This window comes from Vombatus ursinus, unplaced genomic scaffold, assembly GCF_900497805.2.
Source record: "Vombatus ursinus unplaced genomic scaffold, bare-nosed wombat genome assembly UNPS02001419.1, whole genome shotgun sequence".
In the NCBI taxonomy this organism is placed as follows: Eukaryota; Metazoa; Chordata; class Mammalia; order Diprotodontia; family Vombatidae; genus Vombatus; species Vombatus ursinus.
The window spans coordinates 7,999,989-8,020,283 of record NW_020941197.1 but is presented as its reverse complement, the minus strand read 5'-3'; the positions used below and the strand labels follow the sequence as shown (position 1 = coordinate 8,020,283).

General features: G+C 38.0%; 1 protein-coding gene across 5 annotated transcripts in view; it reads right to left on the bottom strand.

Annotated features, from left to right (window-relative positions):
• TMEM45A (transmembrane protein 45A) overlaps positions 1-20,295 on the bottom strand; it is a 90,133-nt gene that overhangs the window by 12,882 nt on the left and 56,956 nt on the right. For 4 of the 5 annotated variants that reach the window (XM_027868286.1, XM_027868270.1, XM_027868292.1 and 1 more), the window contains 2 exons: positions 6,965-7,175; positions 1,953-2,165 (listed from right to left, as the gene is read on the bottom strand). In XM_027868286.1, coding sequence (XP_027724087.1) covers positions 1,953-2,165; positions 6,965-7,154 — 403 coding nt within the window. In that variant the 5' untranslated portion in view covers positions 7,155-7,175. Of the gene's footprint in view, positions 1-1,952; positions 2,166-6,964; positions 7,176-20,107; positions 20,288-20,295 lie in introns of those variants that run through there. The other variant, XM_027868279.1, reaches the window with a different exon arrangement.

Below are 20,295 nucleotides of genomic sequence, written 5' to 3'. Positions count from 1 at the left end.
CACACACACACACACACACACACACACACACACACACACACCCCACCTCATACAAATGTATACACATTTACAGATTTGGATATTGTCAGATGGCAGGAACAGCATACCCCTGAAATGTATTGCACCTGAGCTAGCGCTTTCCAGGGCTTATCCCTAAGTATTTCAAAGGCTTGACTTTCCATCCAACCTTGGTGTGTTATATTTCCAGTCCACTACCACATTCATTCATTCTGGATGCTTCAAAATCTAACAGTGCTCTCTTTTTCACCCTTTTTTCCACCTTGACTCAAAAGAAGAGCTTCAAAGCTCAGCAGTCTAGCAAAAACGACTGGTCCCCGCACGAGTAAGAGGTCCCTTCTTGCTCTGAAGCAATGAGTAGTGACAATTGATTAGTTATTTTTCATCTTAGTGTTCACCTGCAAAAATGGATATAATAGTAATATCAGGTATATATTATAGTTAGCAAACAAGCCACCAGTACATGAAGAGGACTGTGCTTGGTGATTGGGGAGACAGCCAGAGGGAATGCCTGGAGCCGAGAGATGGAGTGTCTTGTTCATGGAACAGCCAGGAAGACAGCGTCACTGGGTCAAAGAGTACGTGATAGGGAGCAAAGTGTAAGAAGACTGGAAAGGTAGGAGGAGGCTAGGTTGGGAAGGGCTTTGAACAACAAACAGAGTAGGTCCAGAAGAATAAGACACACAATGACGATAATATAGATGAAAACAACACTGAAAAGGCAGCCAAATGCTGATTAACTACAATGTCTCAATACTGGTCGAGGATAACAGATGATAAAAACACACTTTCCTCTTCTTGTAGAAAGATGGGTACAGAATGGTTCCCATTTCGTCACATGCTAGTTGCTACTACCATCATTATGTCCATCTGTCTGTCGGTCTCTCTCTCTCTCTCTCTCTCTCTCACACACACACACACACACACACACACACACACACATACACCCACACTACAATGTCCCAATTACTAGGATGACCAGTTACCAGGTTGACCGGTTTAGCTTATTTGTCATTGTTACAAAGAAGGGTTGAAACCTCACTCCTATTGCACACACAGCATTCCATTACTATCTCCATGTCTTTGTTCAGGCTGCCCACCCACCCACCTCCACCCCCAAGCTTCCCTCTTTACCTGGACCTCTTAGAAGCCCTAACTCTGAGCAAAGTTCAGCTCAAGAGCTGCCTATTATAGTGTTTCCTGATTTCTCCCTCCAGCACATGCCTCCTCCTCCTTCCCCTCACCTGAAATGTGTTCAGTGCAGAGACATTTCCTATTCACTTATATGTGTACATATTGTTTCATCCTGATATAAGAAAAGCTCTTCCAGGGCTAGAAAAGTTTGATTTTTATCTTTTTTCTCCAGCACAAAATGGATGTTGGATAGATACTGACTAGTGGATGACTAGTGTGCCTATTGGAAAATAACTAGTGCAAAAAGGTAGCATTAGAGCTTCAAAAAAATCAAAAAATGAAAAAGAAGCAATAGCAATGGAAAGAAGACTAAATACGGAGTTAGGAGACCTGGGTTCAAATCTTGGCTTCATTATTTCCTACCTAGGTGCCCTTGGACAAGTAAGTTAACCTCTCGGCCATAGTTTTCTCATAAGTAAAAAGACGGAGTTAGACCAAAGTATGGTCCCTTTCCAGCTCTAAATGTAGGACTGGATAATGCTACCCTGTCTCATAGGACTGCATGAAGAAATCAACCATAACTCTCCTGGAGGGCAAAGTATTTCCTCATCTATAAAATTAAGAAACTGGACTAAATGGCTTCTGAGAGGCTTCCAGATTTAATATATGATTGTATGTATGCATGTGTGTATACATACACATACACATACATGTGTATATATACATGCATATATATATATATACATATATAATTCCTAATAATGAGTGGTGGATGAAGGAAAATACCCACTCAGGCTTACCTTCCACAAAGAAGGCATTTGATAGCATCATCTTGCTTAAGGAAACTGGCAGTGCATGGGTGGTGAAGCACAAGACGTCGACCAATCCAGAGAGTCCAAAAAAGAAATACATGGTCGAGTGCTGCCAGCTCATGAGGTCAGCCCAGTGTTTCTCTTCATAGTTGTATAAGCTCAGGTGGGGTCCACTAGGAACAAACTGTTCTGCTGTCATACCTACAGGGGAGCAAATAAACAAACAAAAATTAAAGGCCCTTTCTATAATCTCACCGATAAGAAGATACCCTTAAGTCCCACACCTCATCTCTATCAGATTGGTCCTTCAGGATGGGCAACGCAGCAGTTCTTCATTGGTGTCTCCCCTTCTAGGTATCTCATTGTCATGCAGGGGAAGTGATGGGAAAGGTTTTAGACTGATAAAGAGAATGTACCTTGCTGACTTTGGGCAAGGCACTTAATCTCTCTAGGCCTCAGATTCCTTATCTTTACAGGGCTGAATGAACTACAGCAGAGGTGTCAAACACCCAGATTCCCTCCCACTTAAGTCACAACATTTCCAGAGTGCTGCCCAAACCAAATTAAAATGTAATTGGGAAATATTTAACAAAATAAATAAAAGTACAACAGAATATATAGTGTTAATATGTGGCTTTCTAAGTCGATATGTGACCCACAGGATCCTTAGAACGGTTGTGTCACCCATTTCTATTTGAGTTTGATACTACTGGACTAGAGGATTACTTACTTCCCTTCCAGATTTAAAACATTGTATCTCTAAGCCTTGGGGCAGTGGGGTACAATAGAAAAGGTAATGGTAATAAGTGGAAGAGCTAGGATTCAAACCCATGTACTCCATTAAGTTATTATTAAGTTGGGTTCTGCATTGGTAGAAGGAATTCCTACATGGATGAAATCACAGCTGCTTTAGGAATTTGCACATATAAATGTCAGTCATTATAGTAAAATTATAGGACCATAGATTTAGAAATGAAAGGAACCTGAGAGGTCAACTAATCATAATGGAGTGTTGGCCATCTCTGAATAAGTTTGGTTCTGCAGATTAGCCCTGTAGAGGTTGATGTTGTCTTCCTGGGCACTTTGCTTTAAGGTAACTTCTCCCACAGGAAAGGCGAAGCCAGGTTATAGATGCGTGGGTCAGAGAACTTGTTTTCTTCAGGTATAGACAGCTACGGAAGAACAGCAATGACTCAGCCAATTATATGAATGCAAATAAAAGCTGGTTTTCTCCCAGATCAGAACTCAGGAATGCCTTATTCTTTTTGGAAAAAAATCCTTTTTATTATTATGAATTTGACCAATAGCAACAAATATGAATAGTTCTCTATACAGAGGAAAACAGAAAAGGAAGCCATGAATTTCCATTACGAACACTTTGGTATTTAGTGTAGATTTCAAATTTAACATAGTTCAAACATGGCCCACTGTTCCCATCTGAACTTTCTTCAGCTTTCTTTTGTTTATTTTTTTTAATGATTCATCCAGTCTTTCTTTTCTTCCTTTTTTTTTTTAGCATTATTGTCATTGATCCTCATTGCATCCCAACCCTCTCCCACAAAAAGTCTCTCTTTATAACAAATAAGTATAGTCACAGAAAACTAGACTATACATTGGCCACATATGTAAATGTCTTTTTTTGTTGTTAATTTTTTTTCATTTATCAAGCACTTATTTTTTCTTCTACCCATCCTATCTTCTATATCCTTCATTTGCTCATGAACTCTGCTCCTACTCATAGACACAAAAGGTAGGTTTTTTTTTCCCCTTGTTCTTCTAATTTATTCAGGATGTGATCTTTATATCTAGGTCATATATCCATTTGGAGTTTATCTTGGCATATTGTGTGAAATGTTAGTTTAAAACTAATTTCTGCCAGACCACTGCTGGACTACTTTCCAACACTTTTGGTCAAACTGTGTACTTACCCCAGTAGCTTGTTTCTTTGGGTTTCTTGAACACTAGGCCAATAGGTTTTGTTTACTTCAGTATATAGTGTACCTAATCTATTCCACTGATAAACAGTTCTATTTTCTAAGCAATACCAAACAGTTTTGATAACTACAAAGCAGTGGTCAGTCTTCAAATAACAAGCTCATAATTTGAAATCTGGTTCTGATTTGAAATCTCTCTTCCTTCTCACATTTTTTTCATTATTCCCCTGAAGACTCTTGATCTTTGGTTTCTCCAAATGAATTTTGTTATATTTCCTAGTAACCCTTTCCAAAGTAACCTCTTGGTAGTTTGATGTGGCAATGAATCTGTAATTAATTTAGGTACTATTGTCATTTTTATTATATTGGCATGCTCTCAACCATGGGGAGAAATTAATATCTCTCTAATTATTTAGGTCTGTATTTCTGTAAAAAAGGATTTTATAGTTGTATTCATATAATTCCTGTGGGAGTCTTCGTAGCTGGACTTAAAAGATATTTTATAAATTATACAGGGTTTTTTCTTTCTCATCTTTTTGAGTTATGTTGGTAGTATATAGAAAAGTTGATTGGGTTTATTTTATATCCTATACCTAACTAAAAGTATTAATTGTTTCAATTAATTTTAGTTGAATTTCTAGGGTTCTCTAAGAAGCAAGTTATCTATGAAAAGTTATCATTTTGTTTCCTCTTGATCTATTCTTATTATCTCAATTTCTTTTTCTTGACTTATTCATATAGCTAGCATTTTTAGAACCATATCAAATAATAGTGTTAACAATGGACATCCTGGCTTCACTTTGATCTTTGGGAAAGGCCTCTAGTAAAAACTTGGGAAACGTGTATGAATTGATACAGTGAAGTGGGCAGAACTAGGAGAACTGTTTATATAATAATAATTGTGAAGTTAAATAACTTTGAAAGACTTAAGAACTCTGATCAGCACAACGACTAAACAAGCAGTCTGCTAAGGGCCTCCTGACAAAGAGGTGAAGGACTTGGGGTGCCCAATAAGAAATATATCTTTTGGACATGGTCAATCTGAGAATTTATTTTGCTTGACTATGCATATCTGTTACAAAGATTTTGTTTTTCTTTTTTTTTTCCCAATGGTGGGGCAGAGGTGGTAGGCAAAGAAAATAGATTTTTGTTCATTGAAAGAAAATATGTAATTTAATTTTTAAAATATGTGTTTTAATGTTTCTCCATTACAGATAATGCTAGTTCTTTATTTCAGGTGGATACTATTTACTATATTTTAAAATGTTCATTTTATTTCAATACTTTTTAATGTGTTTTAAACATAAATGGGTATTGTATTGTATCAAAAGCCTTTTCTGAATCTACTGATACAATCACATAATTTTTTGTTGTTTTTGTCATTAATATGGCCTATAGTGTTTATAGGGACTTGGATTATCAACTGGGTCCATTGATTTTATTGTTGTAGGAAACTTGTGGGTGAGGAAATTGCTTCTATTAATACAAGTCAAGACTGTTCCTGCAATTAATAATCTTAAAAAATTACCTAGAGCAGTAAGAGAGTATATGACTTACCCAAGTCACAAAGCAAGTGGGTGTCAGAGGTGGACTCACACCCTGATTTTTCTGGCTTCAAGGCCAGCTGTCTATCTACTATACCAGCCTGTCTTTCACTTCTATGTTTCTAGTTTTTCTAAATAAACCAACTTTGCATTCCTGACATAAATCCAACCGAGCCATAGTGTATAATCTTCTTAATATGCTGTTATAGCCTCTTTGCCAATATTGTATTGAATATTTTTACTTTGATATTCATTAGAGATAGTGATCTATAGTTTTCTTTCTCTGATTTCTCTCTCCTTGGTTTAGGTATTAAGACCATACTTGTCTTAAAGAATAAGTTTGACAAGATCTTTTTTCCCCTATTTTTGCAAATAATGTATGTAACATTAGAATTACGGTTGATGAATGAATATTTGATAGAATTACCTTTAAATGCATCCAGTCCTAAAGTTTTTTTCTTTGAGAGTTCTTTTAGAGCTTTTTCAATTTTTTTTGAGATTTGGTTATTTAAATTTTTATTTCTTATCTTGTTTAGCTGTGTATTTTATATTTGTAGATAGTCCTCCATTTCATTTATCAATTTTGTTAGCAATTAATTGAGCAAAATAGCTTCTGATGGTTTTCTTTACTTTCTTTTCATTCATGAGTTTACCCTTTTCATTTACGATAATGGCAATTTGGTTTTCCTTTCTTTAAAAAAAAAATCAAATTAGCTAATGGTCTAATCTATGTTATTGGTTTATTTTCCAAAAAATAAGCTCCTGATTTTATTGACCATTTCAATTATTTGTTTTTTATTTTGTTTTGTTTTGCTTTTGCTTTCTTATGTGACCAAGAACAGCTAACATTCAGATCTTGAGCAAGTCACTTCTCTGGGCTTTAGTTTCTTCATCTCCAAGCTGAGTATATTAAAAAAAAATCTATTCTGCTTCCCTCAGTGTTGCTGTGATATATCAGAGAGTATGTCAGTCAGGGCACAATAGATTGGAGGAAAAGTGACATGAGCTCCCAAAAAAGGAGTACCTGAGAATTTGTATGTTAGAAATGTCACCCACTAAACTCCTTAGAACTAAGTAAGGAGTAATAGAAAATGGACGCAGCTATTCAACATCAGAAATCTCCTGCCTACCCTTACACCCAATTGCAATTTTATCACTGTAGGGAGCTCTACCACAAAGACAATCCATCCTCCAATGCAAATTAGCACTTGTTCCTTGACTTATAAGTGACTTGCCTAGTTTATAAATGTGACAATTATGGGGGGAAGAAGGGAGGGAGTAGGGGTAAAGGATTGGTCTCACAGATCATGAAGGAATGATCTGAACTTTCATACTCAACTGCAACAATTAAAAACTACAATTTCTCACTCAAGGTTGATAAAAATGAGTAATTAAAAGAAAATGTTAATCCTTTTTACCAATAAATTAACAAATTAATTAATTGTTTCCAGTCTCTTAAATCCAATCCTGAATCTGGACACCTAAATGGAAAAAGTGGGAACCTATGAAATAACCAATTTACCAGTTAAAGACATGGAGATTTTGATCAGGCCCTCAATAATTTCCAAACGTTGAAATCCTGCTCTGGATCCAAGGAAACAGGTCCTCTTGTTCTTTTTGCAGACATACTTCATTATGTACTTCACACTCCACCAAAAGCCAAAGAAAAGGAAAAAGCTGCCGGGCAGGGCATGGCCTCTGAAACTCCCCATTGTTCTCTAGCACTGCAGAACCTAGAGGGAAAAAGAAAAACAACATCTAAGTCCCTTCTGGAAGCATTCCAGATATCATCCATTACTATAAAAAAGATGAATGAGTTGGATCCTGCAACCATGAAGACCCAAGCGTCTCCCTGTCAGAAGAATATTTTGCCACCACAGAACTCTTGGGAGCCATTAGTCGTTGTTGGGCTGTTGTTTTTTAAAGTTTTAAGTACACATTTTTATTAATACCTTTTGTGTTTACATCACTTACAGTTCAAGGGTGGTGGCACTTAGCACCGTGCCTGGGACATAGTTGATGCTTAATAAATGCTTGTTGGCTGAATAAGCCATTTACCCTGAGCAAGCCAGAATTCCAAAATGAGTCTTGTAACTTTGTCATAGGAATCTTCTAACTCTTTGACTCAAAGTGGATCTAAACTGGCTGGTCATCCAAGAGGGGAAAAAAACCTCACAATTATATAGTACATTACAGTTTACAAAACACTTTGCTCATCACAACCCTATAAGGTAAAATATGATCAAAGAAAAGCACTGGATTTGGGGTCAGAAGCTACAAGTTCAAATCTTGGCTTTTTTATTTACTATTTAACCTCTCGCTAGGACCCAATTTTCTCATCCACAAAATGCTACATCTGAATCTTCCTGACTCCAGGACAGCACTCTACCCACTGTGCCAGTAACTGCCTAATATGTGTGTTAGTTTCCCATCACTAGGACAAAAGCTCCTTGACCATAGTCCTACCTCCCTTTTCTGTTTCTATTTGTATTCTACTTATATCCCCAGCATGCTTTGCAGAGTATTCTACTGTTTCTATCTGTATTCTACTTGTATCCCCAGCTGCATATAGTAGGTGCTTAAAAATTGCTTTTTCATTCATTTATTTAACAATACCTATTAAACACCTATCTACCCTGTGCAAAAACAACCAAGCTAGGCTTAAAGACACAGTCTCTGTTCTCAAAACATTAACAATCGAAAAGAAGATAAGCTAAGTGCAGAAATACTATTCTTTAAAGTAGAATGAGAAATGCATATAAGAAATCCTGCTCTTATTATGCATAGGTCTGATCATGTTACTTTCCTCCTCAAAAACCTTCAGTAACTTCCCATCACTTATCAAATAAAATCCAAACTTCTCAGCTTGGCTATGGAGACCTTCTATAATCTGGCTCCAAAATATCTCTCCTGTCTTATTCCACATTATTCCCTTGCATGTACTCTATTTTAGTATAATAAAGACCATAAAAATGGAGCTAGAAGAAGGTATCTAACCCAATTCCCTCATTTCACAGAGGAGTGAACTGAGGTCCAAAAAGGATTATTCGACTTGCCAAAAGTCACAAAGGTTGTAAGTTGCAGAGACAGGATTCAAACTGAAGAGGTGGGGGGGTTTTGGGGTGCTCCTAGATGCACAGAGGCACCCCAAGATTGCGGGAGGTTTTGGGACACTGGGAATAAAGCCCCACATCGCGGCGCCGAATCTGCCTGAATGAATTCAACCCAGATCTTCTTCCAGCCAGAGAAAAAGTTTATTAAAGATAAAGCATATAGGCCAGACTCCCAAGGAACCCAAATATCAGTGATCTAAATGGGGGCTAAGGTGATCAGGTGACCGGGCTTGAGAATTTCAGCCTCTGGGCTCTGAATGGGGAGTGGGGCTAAGGTGGTCAGACCAGGTGACACCCGTAAACACTGGCCTGCGGGTGTGGGAGTCTCAGCCTCTAGGGGCATGAGAAATTCCCAGCGTCTGAATGGGGGCTGGGGTGAAACTTAAGTACAGAAAGACTGGGGGAGGGGTCTGGGAGTGGCCAAGCAGGAGATCTGGATGGGAGTGGCTAGTAAGCTGGGGTGAACAGGACTCCTGGGTCCTGGACCTCGTGGTGCCTAGCAAGGATTAAGGGTGAGAAGTGACCAAAGGCCATAGGAAGGTGAAACAATGGAAGGGAGATTGGGTGTAGCCACAATGCCTGGCCAGTTGAAGGGAGGAGGTGATTGAGACGAAGGGTCCAGGTGGGAATTTCCGTTTGGAATGTCTGAGAGATCTGAACAGACAATGAGAATAGATAATGAAGGGAGCTGAAAGGGGGGGAAGTTCGCTTTCAAAGGGAAATAAAAGCAGTTTCTAAAACTTTAAGGTTTTCCTGGGACCGGTAGACACACTGAAGCCACGTTCTTTTGGGGGTCAGGAAGGAAAGCGCATTTGAATAAGATTTCAAAGAGAGAATCTAAAAGTTTTAAGGTTTTTCTGGGAATTATAAACAAAGGAGCCAAATTCCTTTTGAAAAGGGGCAAAAAGGGAAAAGGGGCAAAGGTAAGCCTCTTCAAAACCAGATCATTTGATTCCAAATTCTGTGCTCTTTACACTGATTTTTCTCTCCAAATTGTACCATCAGCTGTTCTTTTATCTCATTCTGCCCTTTCCTACCTCCTTGCATTTGTGCACGTTGTTTCCCATTCCTGGAATGAACTCTCCCACATCCCTATTGGATTCATTCATATCTTTTCTTTTTCAGCTCTGGTACCATGTTTGATATAAAGACTTCCTGATCCCAACCAGCTGGATACATAATTCCTTCTTCCTCCAATGGAAAATAGGACTCCGTTTGATTTCTCCTATGCCCTTATCACAATCTAACTCGTTATCATAATAAATCTGTGTATATGCCATATCCCCACAATTAAAGTGTAAGTTCTGCAAAGGAAGGCTCATTCTTCATCTTCGTATGTATGCCCAATGCTTTACACACTAGATTTGGAGAAAAAAAAAATTTATTCTGAACTTAAATACCACGAAAAAAAAAAAGCATTTCATATATACAGAACACAAAAAAAATTACCTATGAAACTGCAAACCTCCATTTCACTTTTTTAAAGTATATAACAAGTTCCACACATTATTTTCAAAATTGTCCTGCTTGCCTGTACATCTTTCTGAGCTTCTTTTTGCTCTCTTTTGCTCATTTTTAGAAATGTTTCAATGGTCCTCTTTTTTTACATCACTTTTGCTAATCCCCCCTTCACTCGAAACTCTCTAACCAAAAAACTTAATGAAAAAAAAAAAACTTGCTAATAAGCATAGCCAAATAAAATTAATCCAGAGAATGCCCATGTCCAAAAATGTAGGTCTCGTTCTGAACCTTAAGTCTATCATTTCTGTTAGGAAGTAGGTAACAAAAAGAAAATTTTTTTTTTTTAATTAAAAAAGAAGTAGGTAACATATTTCATGGTAGGTCTTCTGGAATACCAGTCAGACATTGCATTGATCAATTAAGTCTTAAGTCCTTCAGAGCTGTTTTTCATTACACTGTTATCATAGCATCAGTTGTTCTCTGGTTTTGCTCACTTCACTCAGCATCAGTTCATAGCATCCAGGATTCTTTGAAATCATCTCTGTCCTCACTTCATATGCCACAATGTGTTTAGCCATTCCACAACTAATGAGTCTCCTTCTATAGATTGCAGTTCTTTGGTTGGCTTTTTTTTTCTTTAATCTCTTATTCAGAAACAGGAATTTGTTTTGCTTCTGACTCTTCTCTCCCCAGTATTACTTTCCCTCTTAACCTCCCCTTTCCCTATTTCTACCAGTTTCCCTGTTGAATATGATATATTTCTACACTAAAATGTATATGTGATCAACACTCCTTTATTCAGTTCAGAAAGAGTGAAGTTCATCTCATGTCCCCTCCTTGCACCCTTTCCCCCATATTTGTACACTTTTCTTGTCACATCCCACAATCATGAGAAATACCAAGTTTCACCTCCTTATTTCTCCTTTCTATATGTATTTTTTTTACTCTCTTCTCTTAAAACCTTTAGAACTGAATGAATCCTCTGCCCTCTCTTTATTTTATTTAACTCCCTCCCACAACCTATAAAGATATTAAGGTTCTGAAAACACTCTTGTTTCTTTTCATTGTATTAGAATGTTAGCACAACGTCATCATACATCTTCCAATTGCTCAAATAAATTTTACCTTTATAGGTTTTTCTTGACTCTTGAGTTTGCATTTCAAAGTTTCCACTTGGATCTGGTCTTTTCCTCAGAAATGCTTGAACGTTCTCTCACCATTAAAGGTCCACATTTTTTTTTCCCTACAGGATTTTACTCAGCTTTGAAGAGCAAATACAATTGTGCTACAAGCCTATATATTTTGTGTTTTGGAGTATTGTTACATCTCCTCTCATTTTTTTTTTTTTTTGAGAATGTTCCATGTTGTATGATCCTGGCTAGAGTTCTTTAGTATGCAAACTCTTTTCTGAATACTAGCACTATTTTTTCTTTGATATTGGTGGTCTAGATTTCAGCTATGGAGTTTTCTTTTTAAGATTTCTTTCAGGAGATGATTGGTGGATTCTTTCCGTCTTCACCCTGCCCACTGGTTCTAACAGAGCTAGACAGTTTTCATTTAGAAATTCTTGAAATATAGTGTCCAGAATTTGTTTTTTTTAAATTATGGTTTTCAGGGAGCACAATGATTCTTAAATACTCTCTCCTTGACATGTTTTCCAGGTTAGTTTTTTAAATCAGATTATCTTATATTTCCTTCTCTTTTTTTTCAATTTTTTTATTTTGTTCTAATATTTCTTGTCTCATTAAGTCACTGATTTCTGATTTGTATTTTCTAACTTTTAGATTCTGTTACTTGGGTAAGGTTAGATACTTTCTCTTCTAAGCTTTTTATTTTCCTTCCAAGTCTTTTTCTCAATAGCTTTTATTTCATTTTTTTTCCTGTTGCTTCTTATCTTCTACATATTCATGTAGTCATTGTATAAAATCTACTTATTTCCTTTGAATCTCTGCTTGCAGTTGATATAGAATTACTCTTTCCCTCTAGGCTGTTTCTGGGAGAATCTCTAGATCTATAATAATTTATTATACTGATTGGGACCTATCTTCTTTGGCTTACTCATCTCTCTAGCTTTAGTTCCTGAATTGGAGCTTTGTGCCAGGGCCAGGTTCCACCCTACCCCCATGTGCGTTTGGGTAGGGTGGTTAGCCCTGCTTGCTTTCTACCTAGGTCACCCAGACTCACCCTCTTCTTCCTGGGTTAGCTTCACTACCACCCTACCTGGATCTTTGAATTCATAGCGTTTGGTCTTCAGGGCCCACTCTAGCTTCTCAGGACAGAGTGGTAGGAACCTTGGAACCTTGCTCTGAGCCTTACCCAAACTAGTGTTCCCCACCTTCACTGGCTGCTGCTGGCCAGGAGCTGCCAACATCCCCACTGTGCACTTACAGTTGTAAATACAGGAGTTCTTTGGGAGTTTTGCTGGAGTTAGGTATATGGGCGAGCTGGTGAGCCTGCCTCCATTCAAGCAGCTATCTGGCCACCACAGACAATTAATAAACAGTTACTGAGCTGAATTGCATTTGAGTTTACATCAGAGTTAACAAGAAAGGAGAGATAACTTGCAATGGCATAGATCAGGTAAGGCTTTGTTAGAAGGTGAGATATGAACTGGGTCTTGAAAGATGTCTTTCCATAGTCAGAGATAAAGGGGGAATTAATAAAAGTGTGCAGATAGGAAAATGTAGGACATGTTCAGTTGAACAGTCCAGTTTGACTGAAGCATTAAGTACATGGAGTGATAGTAACAACAATGGCTAACATTTCTATATCACCTTAAGGCTTGCAAAGGACTAGGCATACATTATCTAATTTGATCCTCTCAACAACCCCGTGAGGTGGGCTCAGTTATTGTCCCCATTTAACAGATGATGAAAGGTAGGCAAAGAGAGGCTAAGTAATTTAACCAGGGTCAATCAGGTAGGGATTGTCTGAAGGAGTCTTTGAAATTCACTTCTTGAGAGATTAGGCTGGAAGGATAAGGCTGGAAAGGCTGTTAAAACAAGGTTGTGCTAACAAGTCTGAATGCTAGTCTAAAGAATTTAGACTTTAGCCAATTTAAAAAAACAAACAAACCAGAAACTCATGGACAGTTTTTGAACAGTGACATAAGACGATCAGATCCATGTATTAAGAAGATAAATCTTTCAGCAGGACATAAGATAGATTGGTACAGAGGAGAAATCCCAAGATCCTACTGCAAATAAACCAGGCCAAGGGTGACAAGGAACTAGATAAAGTTGGTAGGCTGGAGGAAAAGAGGGCACATAAGGAAGAGTACATATATTATCTTAAGATGTTATCTTAACTCCTCTGTACCAGTGTTAAGTAGTTAAAAGCAATTACATACTGATAAGATTCATTTCATAATCATTCATGGTTTTCTGACATCTCATACACAGTTATCCTGAACGGTTAAAGCCCATATTAAAAGGATGGTTTATGATACCTCCATTGTTGACAAGTTTACAGAATCAGAGGAAATCCACACACAGTTGATATTAGCAAGGCATTTGATAAAATTTTTCATTATTTTTTTCTTTTTTTAAAAAATTACTTTATTTGATTTATCAACAATCACTTCCATAAGCTTTTGAGTTTTAAATTTTTCTCCCCCTTCCTCCCCCCTCCCTCCCCAAGGGGGCACGCAATCTGATATAGGCCATACATACACATTCTATTAAACATGTTTTCACATTAGTGATGCTGTAAGGAAGAATTAGAACCAATAGGAGGAACCACCAGAAATAGGAAACAAAACACAACAGAAGAAATAAAACAGCAAATAGGATGCTTTGATCTGCATTCAAACTAGTTCTTTCTTTGGATGTGGATAGCATTTTTCATCATGGGGCCTTTGGAGATGTCTTAGATCCTTGTATTACTGAGAAGGGTTAAATCTATCAAAGTTAGTCATAGCACAACATAGCTGTTACTGTGTACAACGTTCTCCTGGTTCTGCTCACTTCACTCAGCATCAGACCCTACAAGTCTTTCCAGGTTTTTCTGAAGTCTGCCTGTTCATCATTTCTTATAGCACAATAGTATTCCATTACATTATTATACCATAACTTTTTCAGCCATTCCCTGATTGATGGGCATCCTCTCAATTTCCAATTCTTTGCCACCACAAAAAGAGCTGCTATAAATATTTTTGCACATGTGGGTTCATTATTCTTATACACAAAATAAGAAAGATACAGGCTAGAAGGAACCAGTACTCATTGAATAATGAGGAGCCAAATATGGCCATTAATGAATGGATCTGTGCCAATCTAGGTATATATCACTAATAGAGTGCCATGGGGTCTTGTCCTGGATCCTATTCTGTTTCACATTTTTATTGATAACTTAGATGAATGTGCAACATAGTTAAAAAGAAGGAACATGACCACCCACATTTACATGCAGCAATGTATTATGGGGTCTACCATGCCACTTTACATTATAAGTCATCCAACCTCAGCTTGCCACTTGACTAGTTTCTGTATATTTAATTTTCCCCCTGAGCTTTGTAGTGGTCTAGGGGTATGTTGTGAGAATTTCTCATTAATAAATTAATAGGTAATTATTTCACTCAAGTTTCCATTCCAGTTCATTTAACACTAATAGATTAACAAATTAGAGATACCTCCTCTTTCCCAATAAAACTCTTATTATCTATATTCAAATAAATATTAAATTACTGAATATATATTATTTATTCACTAACAATAGTGATAATAAATATAAGAACATCACTGGGCTTCATTTTCCTCATTTGTACAATTGAGGGGGTTGCAGCTAGGTATTAAAGTGGAAACCTGTGTTAAAATCCAGCCTCAGATACTTGCTAGCCATGTGACCCTGGGCAAGTCATTTAACCTCTGCCTGCTCCAGTTATCTCAATTGTAAAATGCAAATAAAAATATCACCTACTACCCAGCACTGGTGGATCAAATGAGATGATGTTTGTAAAGCACAGTGCAGTGTCTGGCACATAGTAGGAGCTTAATAAATGCTTATATCCTTCCTTCCTTCCTTCCTAGATGGCTTCTAAGGTCCTTTCTCTTCCCTTTTAATTCTAGATCTATGACTCTACGACATATCTAACTATTTATAATATTTCAGCTATGATCAACACCACAGTCTTGGTCACCCCAAATGCTCAATATAATACCAACAGACTTCACTGATCTGGAAAGTTTTACACCATTCAGTTTTTCAAGATAGCATTCTTACTGTTAATAATAGTAGCAGCTAGCTTTTATATGGTGCTTTAAGGTTTTGCCAAGTGCTTTATTTATGTTTTCTCATTTGATCTTCAAAAAAAAACAAACCTTGGAAGGTAGGTATTATTATCATTCCCATTTTACAGATGAGGAAACTGAGGCTGCAAGAGACGAAGCAGTTTGGTCAGGAACATGCAGCTAGTATCTGGGGAAGATTTCAAATGCAGTGCCTTCCTCCCTCCAAATCCAGAGCCCTATCCAGAGCCTCATATATTAAGGTGCCTCATATTTTAAGTCAAATCTATTCTCAAAATCTTATTTGCAAGATAGAGTTGAACACAGCTTCCTTGGAAAGGGAGATTTTAACCACCTCCTTTTTCTTGATGTCAGCAGCTCCCAATGCCAACTCGAAACTGTTTTCTCAACGTTCTATCTGCATCTTTGCCCTTAAAGGGAGTAGTAGGAGAAGCTATTTTGAAACAAGAGTGAAAAAAGACAAGTTTGTTAAAATCAGAGGGTGAGCTAACACATCTGATGACTATCAGAATCCAAAAAAAGATCCTGACAAGGAATTACAATGATCGGTTTAACTCTAACAAGATAAAATGTAATAGAGATAAATATAAAATCTAACACTTGGGTCTCTGTGAGGCAGAAGGAGGGAGCTAGCTCCAGACATGGTGGTGTTGGCACCACTGTTAACTCAATAAGTCCAAACATTTGTGATCCACAAGATGAAATCAAACATTGCAACAGCCAAAATTTATTTGCATAACACTTTAAGGCTCGTGAAATGCTTTATCATCTCAAATGAGCCTCACAACCATCCTATGGAAGGCAGGCATCATGGGTATTATAATCTTTGTTTTATAGAAAAGGAAATTGAGGCTCATTCAATTAATAAGGATCACGGTATAGTGGATAGGGCACTAGACTTGGACTCAGGAAGAGCTGGGTTCACATTTCTCTTTAAGGAAGAGACAGGGTATGGGGAGGCTGGTTTTTGTTGTTGTTCCGTCATTTCAGTCACATCTGACTCTCCATGATCCCATTTGAGGTTTTCTTGACAGAGATATTGGAGGAGTTTGCCATTTCCTTCTCCAGCTCATTTTACAAAGGAGGAAACTGAGACAATCAGGGTTAAGTGACTTGCACAGGGTCACACAGCTAGTATCTGAGGCCAGATTTGAACTTAGGAAGATGAGTCTTCCTGACTCTAGGCTTGGTACTCACATTGTGCCGCCTAGCTGCCCTATTATTAGGAAGCTGGAAGAGGAGATTAAAAAGCTCTTTTCTTGACCAAGTCAAATCACCAGAATGGTGATGGCCACATTGCTGCCTGGGCTCCAAGCCACTATAAAGAGGCGTGGGCAGCCAAGGGGCCTGGTCTTCAGGATCCAGTGCCATCTGCCTACTCTGAGGCTATACAGTCCATGGCAGCATGACCATTTGTAGACGACTGCTTCATCCCCCTTTCACACATTGCAAAGCCCCTAAAACACCAAAGTTACTCCATACCAAGTGGGTAATAGACTCCAAAAGGACCCTCCCCTGACCTACCCTCCCCTACTTCATTTCTTGTTCCCCAGATGCATCACATTCCCTACATACACTGAGTTTACTCATGGAAACCATCAATGGACTCCAATCTGAGAGGCAAAGGGTGACGATTGGGCCCTGCACAAAGATATCAAAGAATTCCTGACCCACAGCTGGGGAAGATACCTGTGACACAGGTGAATGAGATGACCAGGGACCCTGCATATCAAGGGCTTCCTCATCCAACAGCTTAAAGTCTTGGCTCTTATCAAAGAGTTTTTAAGGGTCACAGGTGGCAGAGAACATACTATAGGCCCTGCCACCATCCCAGGAATGGAACTGAAACAAATCCTCTTTAGAATGCAAGTTAACTCACTTGATATTGAAGTTAAAGGCCTTGGAAAGCCCGAGGGTATTTATTGCTGGGCATCTAGGTGGTGCAATGGAAGAGTGCTGGGCCCAGACTCAAGCAGAACTAAAGTCAGGGGCAGCTAGGTGGCAAAGTGGATAGAGCTCTGGCCTTAGAGTCAGGAGGACCTGAGTTCAAATCAGACCTCAGACACTTGACACTTACTAGCTGTGTGACCCTGGGCAAGTCACTTAACTCTTACTGCCTCACCAAAAAAAAAAAAAAAAAGAAGAAGAAGAAGAACTAAAGTCAAATTTGACAATAGATGATCACTATCTGTGCAACCCTGGGCTAGTCACTTCACCTCTATCTGCCTCAGTTTCTAAATCTGCAAAATGAGAGTAATAGTAGCACCTACCTTCCAGGGTAGCAAAGATAAAATCCAAGAACATTTTTAAAGAGTTTGCAAATCTTACAGCACTATATAAATGCCAGCCACTATCATCATCATCATTATAAGTTGTTTCTTTGGTTTTGCTTTTTATTTTGGTCACATGTGCAATTTAAGCTATTAAGATGTGTACAATATTTAAGTTTCTAAAATCCCTTCTTGGGGCAGCTAGGTGGTGCAGTGAATAGAGCTCTGACCTTGGAGTCAAGAGGACCTGAGTTCAAATCCAGCCTCAGACACTCAACATTTGCTTGCTAGCTGTGTGACCCAGGGCAAGTCACTTAACCCCAATTGCCTCACCAAAAAAAATAAAATAAAATAAAATAAAATCCCTTCTTAAACATTACCCATGTGGCCCTGGGCAACTCCCTTCACTGTTCTGTGCCTCAGATTCTTCATCTGTAAAATGAGAGGGTTGGATTAGTCAGTAACCACACATTAACATTATGTTGTATTGTGTTTTTATTTGTCTTGTTAAATATTCCCCAATTACACTTCAATTTGGTTCAGCCAACACTGGGGAGTTTTGCCTGCTGTGAAGATGCAGCATATCTCCAACATGGAGGACATAACATACCTACACAAAGGCACAGGAAAGATGGACAGAACATTGTGTATGAGGAACAGAAGAAGGCCAGTGGAAGGGAAGCAGGTAATGGAGAAAAAAAGCTATGGAGGGAGTTGTTGTTGTTGCTGTTTTTTTCTAAAAAGGGGTTCATTTCCAAGCTATATTAAGAACTGAAGGGCAGCTAGGTGGCACAGTGGATAGAGCACTGGCCCTGGATTCAGGAAGACCTGAGTTCAAATCCGGCCTCAGACACATAACACTTACTAGCTGTGTGACCCGGGGCAAGTCACTTAACTCCATCACCTAGCCAAAAAAAAAAAAGAGAGAGAGAGAGAGAACTGAATCAAAATTATAAGATTACAAGAATAAGAACCATTGACCAAATGATTGATGGTCAAAGAATATGAGCTCTCTAGATGGATAGTTATGTATATACATATATACACGTCTGTATAGATATACATATCTGGGGAGAGGAAGGGTTAAAATTATTATAATTTATTAAATTATATTAAATTATATTAAATTTTATATAAGTAATTAAAGGAAAATGAATAAAATATATATTTTACCTTGACTTCAATCAAGTATTTAACAATAACAGCAAAAAGTGTCATCCACGCAGTAAATAAATTGGTTTGGGTTTTTTGTTTGTTTGTTTGTTTGCTTTTTGGTGAGGTAATCAGGGTTAAGTGACTTGCCCAGGGTCACACAGCTAGTAAGTGTCAAGTGTTTGAGGCCGGATTTGAACTCAGGTCTTCCTGACTCCAAGGTCGGAGCTCTATCCACTTATACCACCTAGCTGCCCCAATAAGTTTTTTTTAAGCATTAAAAAACTAGGACAATATAGGGAATACTATGTTAAAGTCAATATACTAGGGGTTGGGTTAATGATCAGTAAATAATAAGAGTTAGAGACCTATACAATCATTTGCAATTTCTTGAGAATTTTTTGTTTCAGCTTTCACACATTTTTTTGAGTTCTCATTTATATAGCTTATCTAATGGAATTTAACTTAAAAATCTATATTAATTAAACAAAATCTTAGAGAAAACCATAAATTCTAACTCAAGCAAGAGAATTGATTGTTACCTCTTACTTGTAAATGCATGGATAATGCCTGATTTTGAATATTTCCCCTCTGCATAACCACAGATCATTTAATCCATCCCCCTGCTTGAACAGAAAGGAAGAAGCATTTAAGTACCTAACATGTGCCAGGCACTGTTAAGCATTTTACAAATATTATCAAGGCAGAACTGAACTTAAACCATCTCAACTTTTCATACCCCATCTCTAGAGAAAAGAGATTCACAGAATCTCAGAGTTGGAAGGGATCCAAAAATTAATTAGTCTAGTCTCTAATTTAACAGAATTACTCTCTAGGCCATCTAAAAAAATTGGCCATTCAACCTCCACACAAAGACTCCCTGTAGGAGGGAACCCACTACCTTTACAGGCAGTCCACTCTGCTTTTGGACAGCTCTCGTTGTTCAAAAGTATTCTCTTATACTGAGACAAAATGTGCCTTTCCACAATTTACACTCATTGCTTCCAGCACTACCTTCTTCAGATACATGTTCAAATTTCTCAACCAAAAGGGCTAAGAACATTACAAGACAAATCCCATTATGACAAAAACTAAGTAACACAAGTTTCTTCTTCCTACCTTCAACCTCCTCCCCCTCCCCCTAACTTCACTATTAAAAAAAAAAAGCTCTTTATAACTAGTAGTATTCATTCAATCGCTATTTGTTACAACAAAGCACTTTGGACAGTTCCTTGTAATTCACTACCCTATTTGCATACCACCCAAAGCCAAAATGAGGCAAGCATATACAATTTTACACAAGGTTTTGTCTTTTTTTTTTTAACCCTTCACTCACTCATTTACCCTCACTGCCCCTCAGCATTCTATCCCCAATGCCCTCACCAGTTTTAAAGGATAGCAGGATTGCTTTGTCAAATCTTACCTTCACACTCCCTTCTGAGAACTGGACTACAACCTGCTGTTTCCCTTCTTCCAAGAGCTGGAAAGGGCTCCAGTGATAAGAGCGAAAATAAGACAACCAGCCCTAATTCTGAAATAGCCAACTCTGGTTCCTCATTGGCTAAACTGAAGCTCTCTCTTTCAAGCAGGAAGTTAAACAGGTGAGTCTTC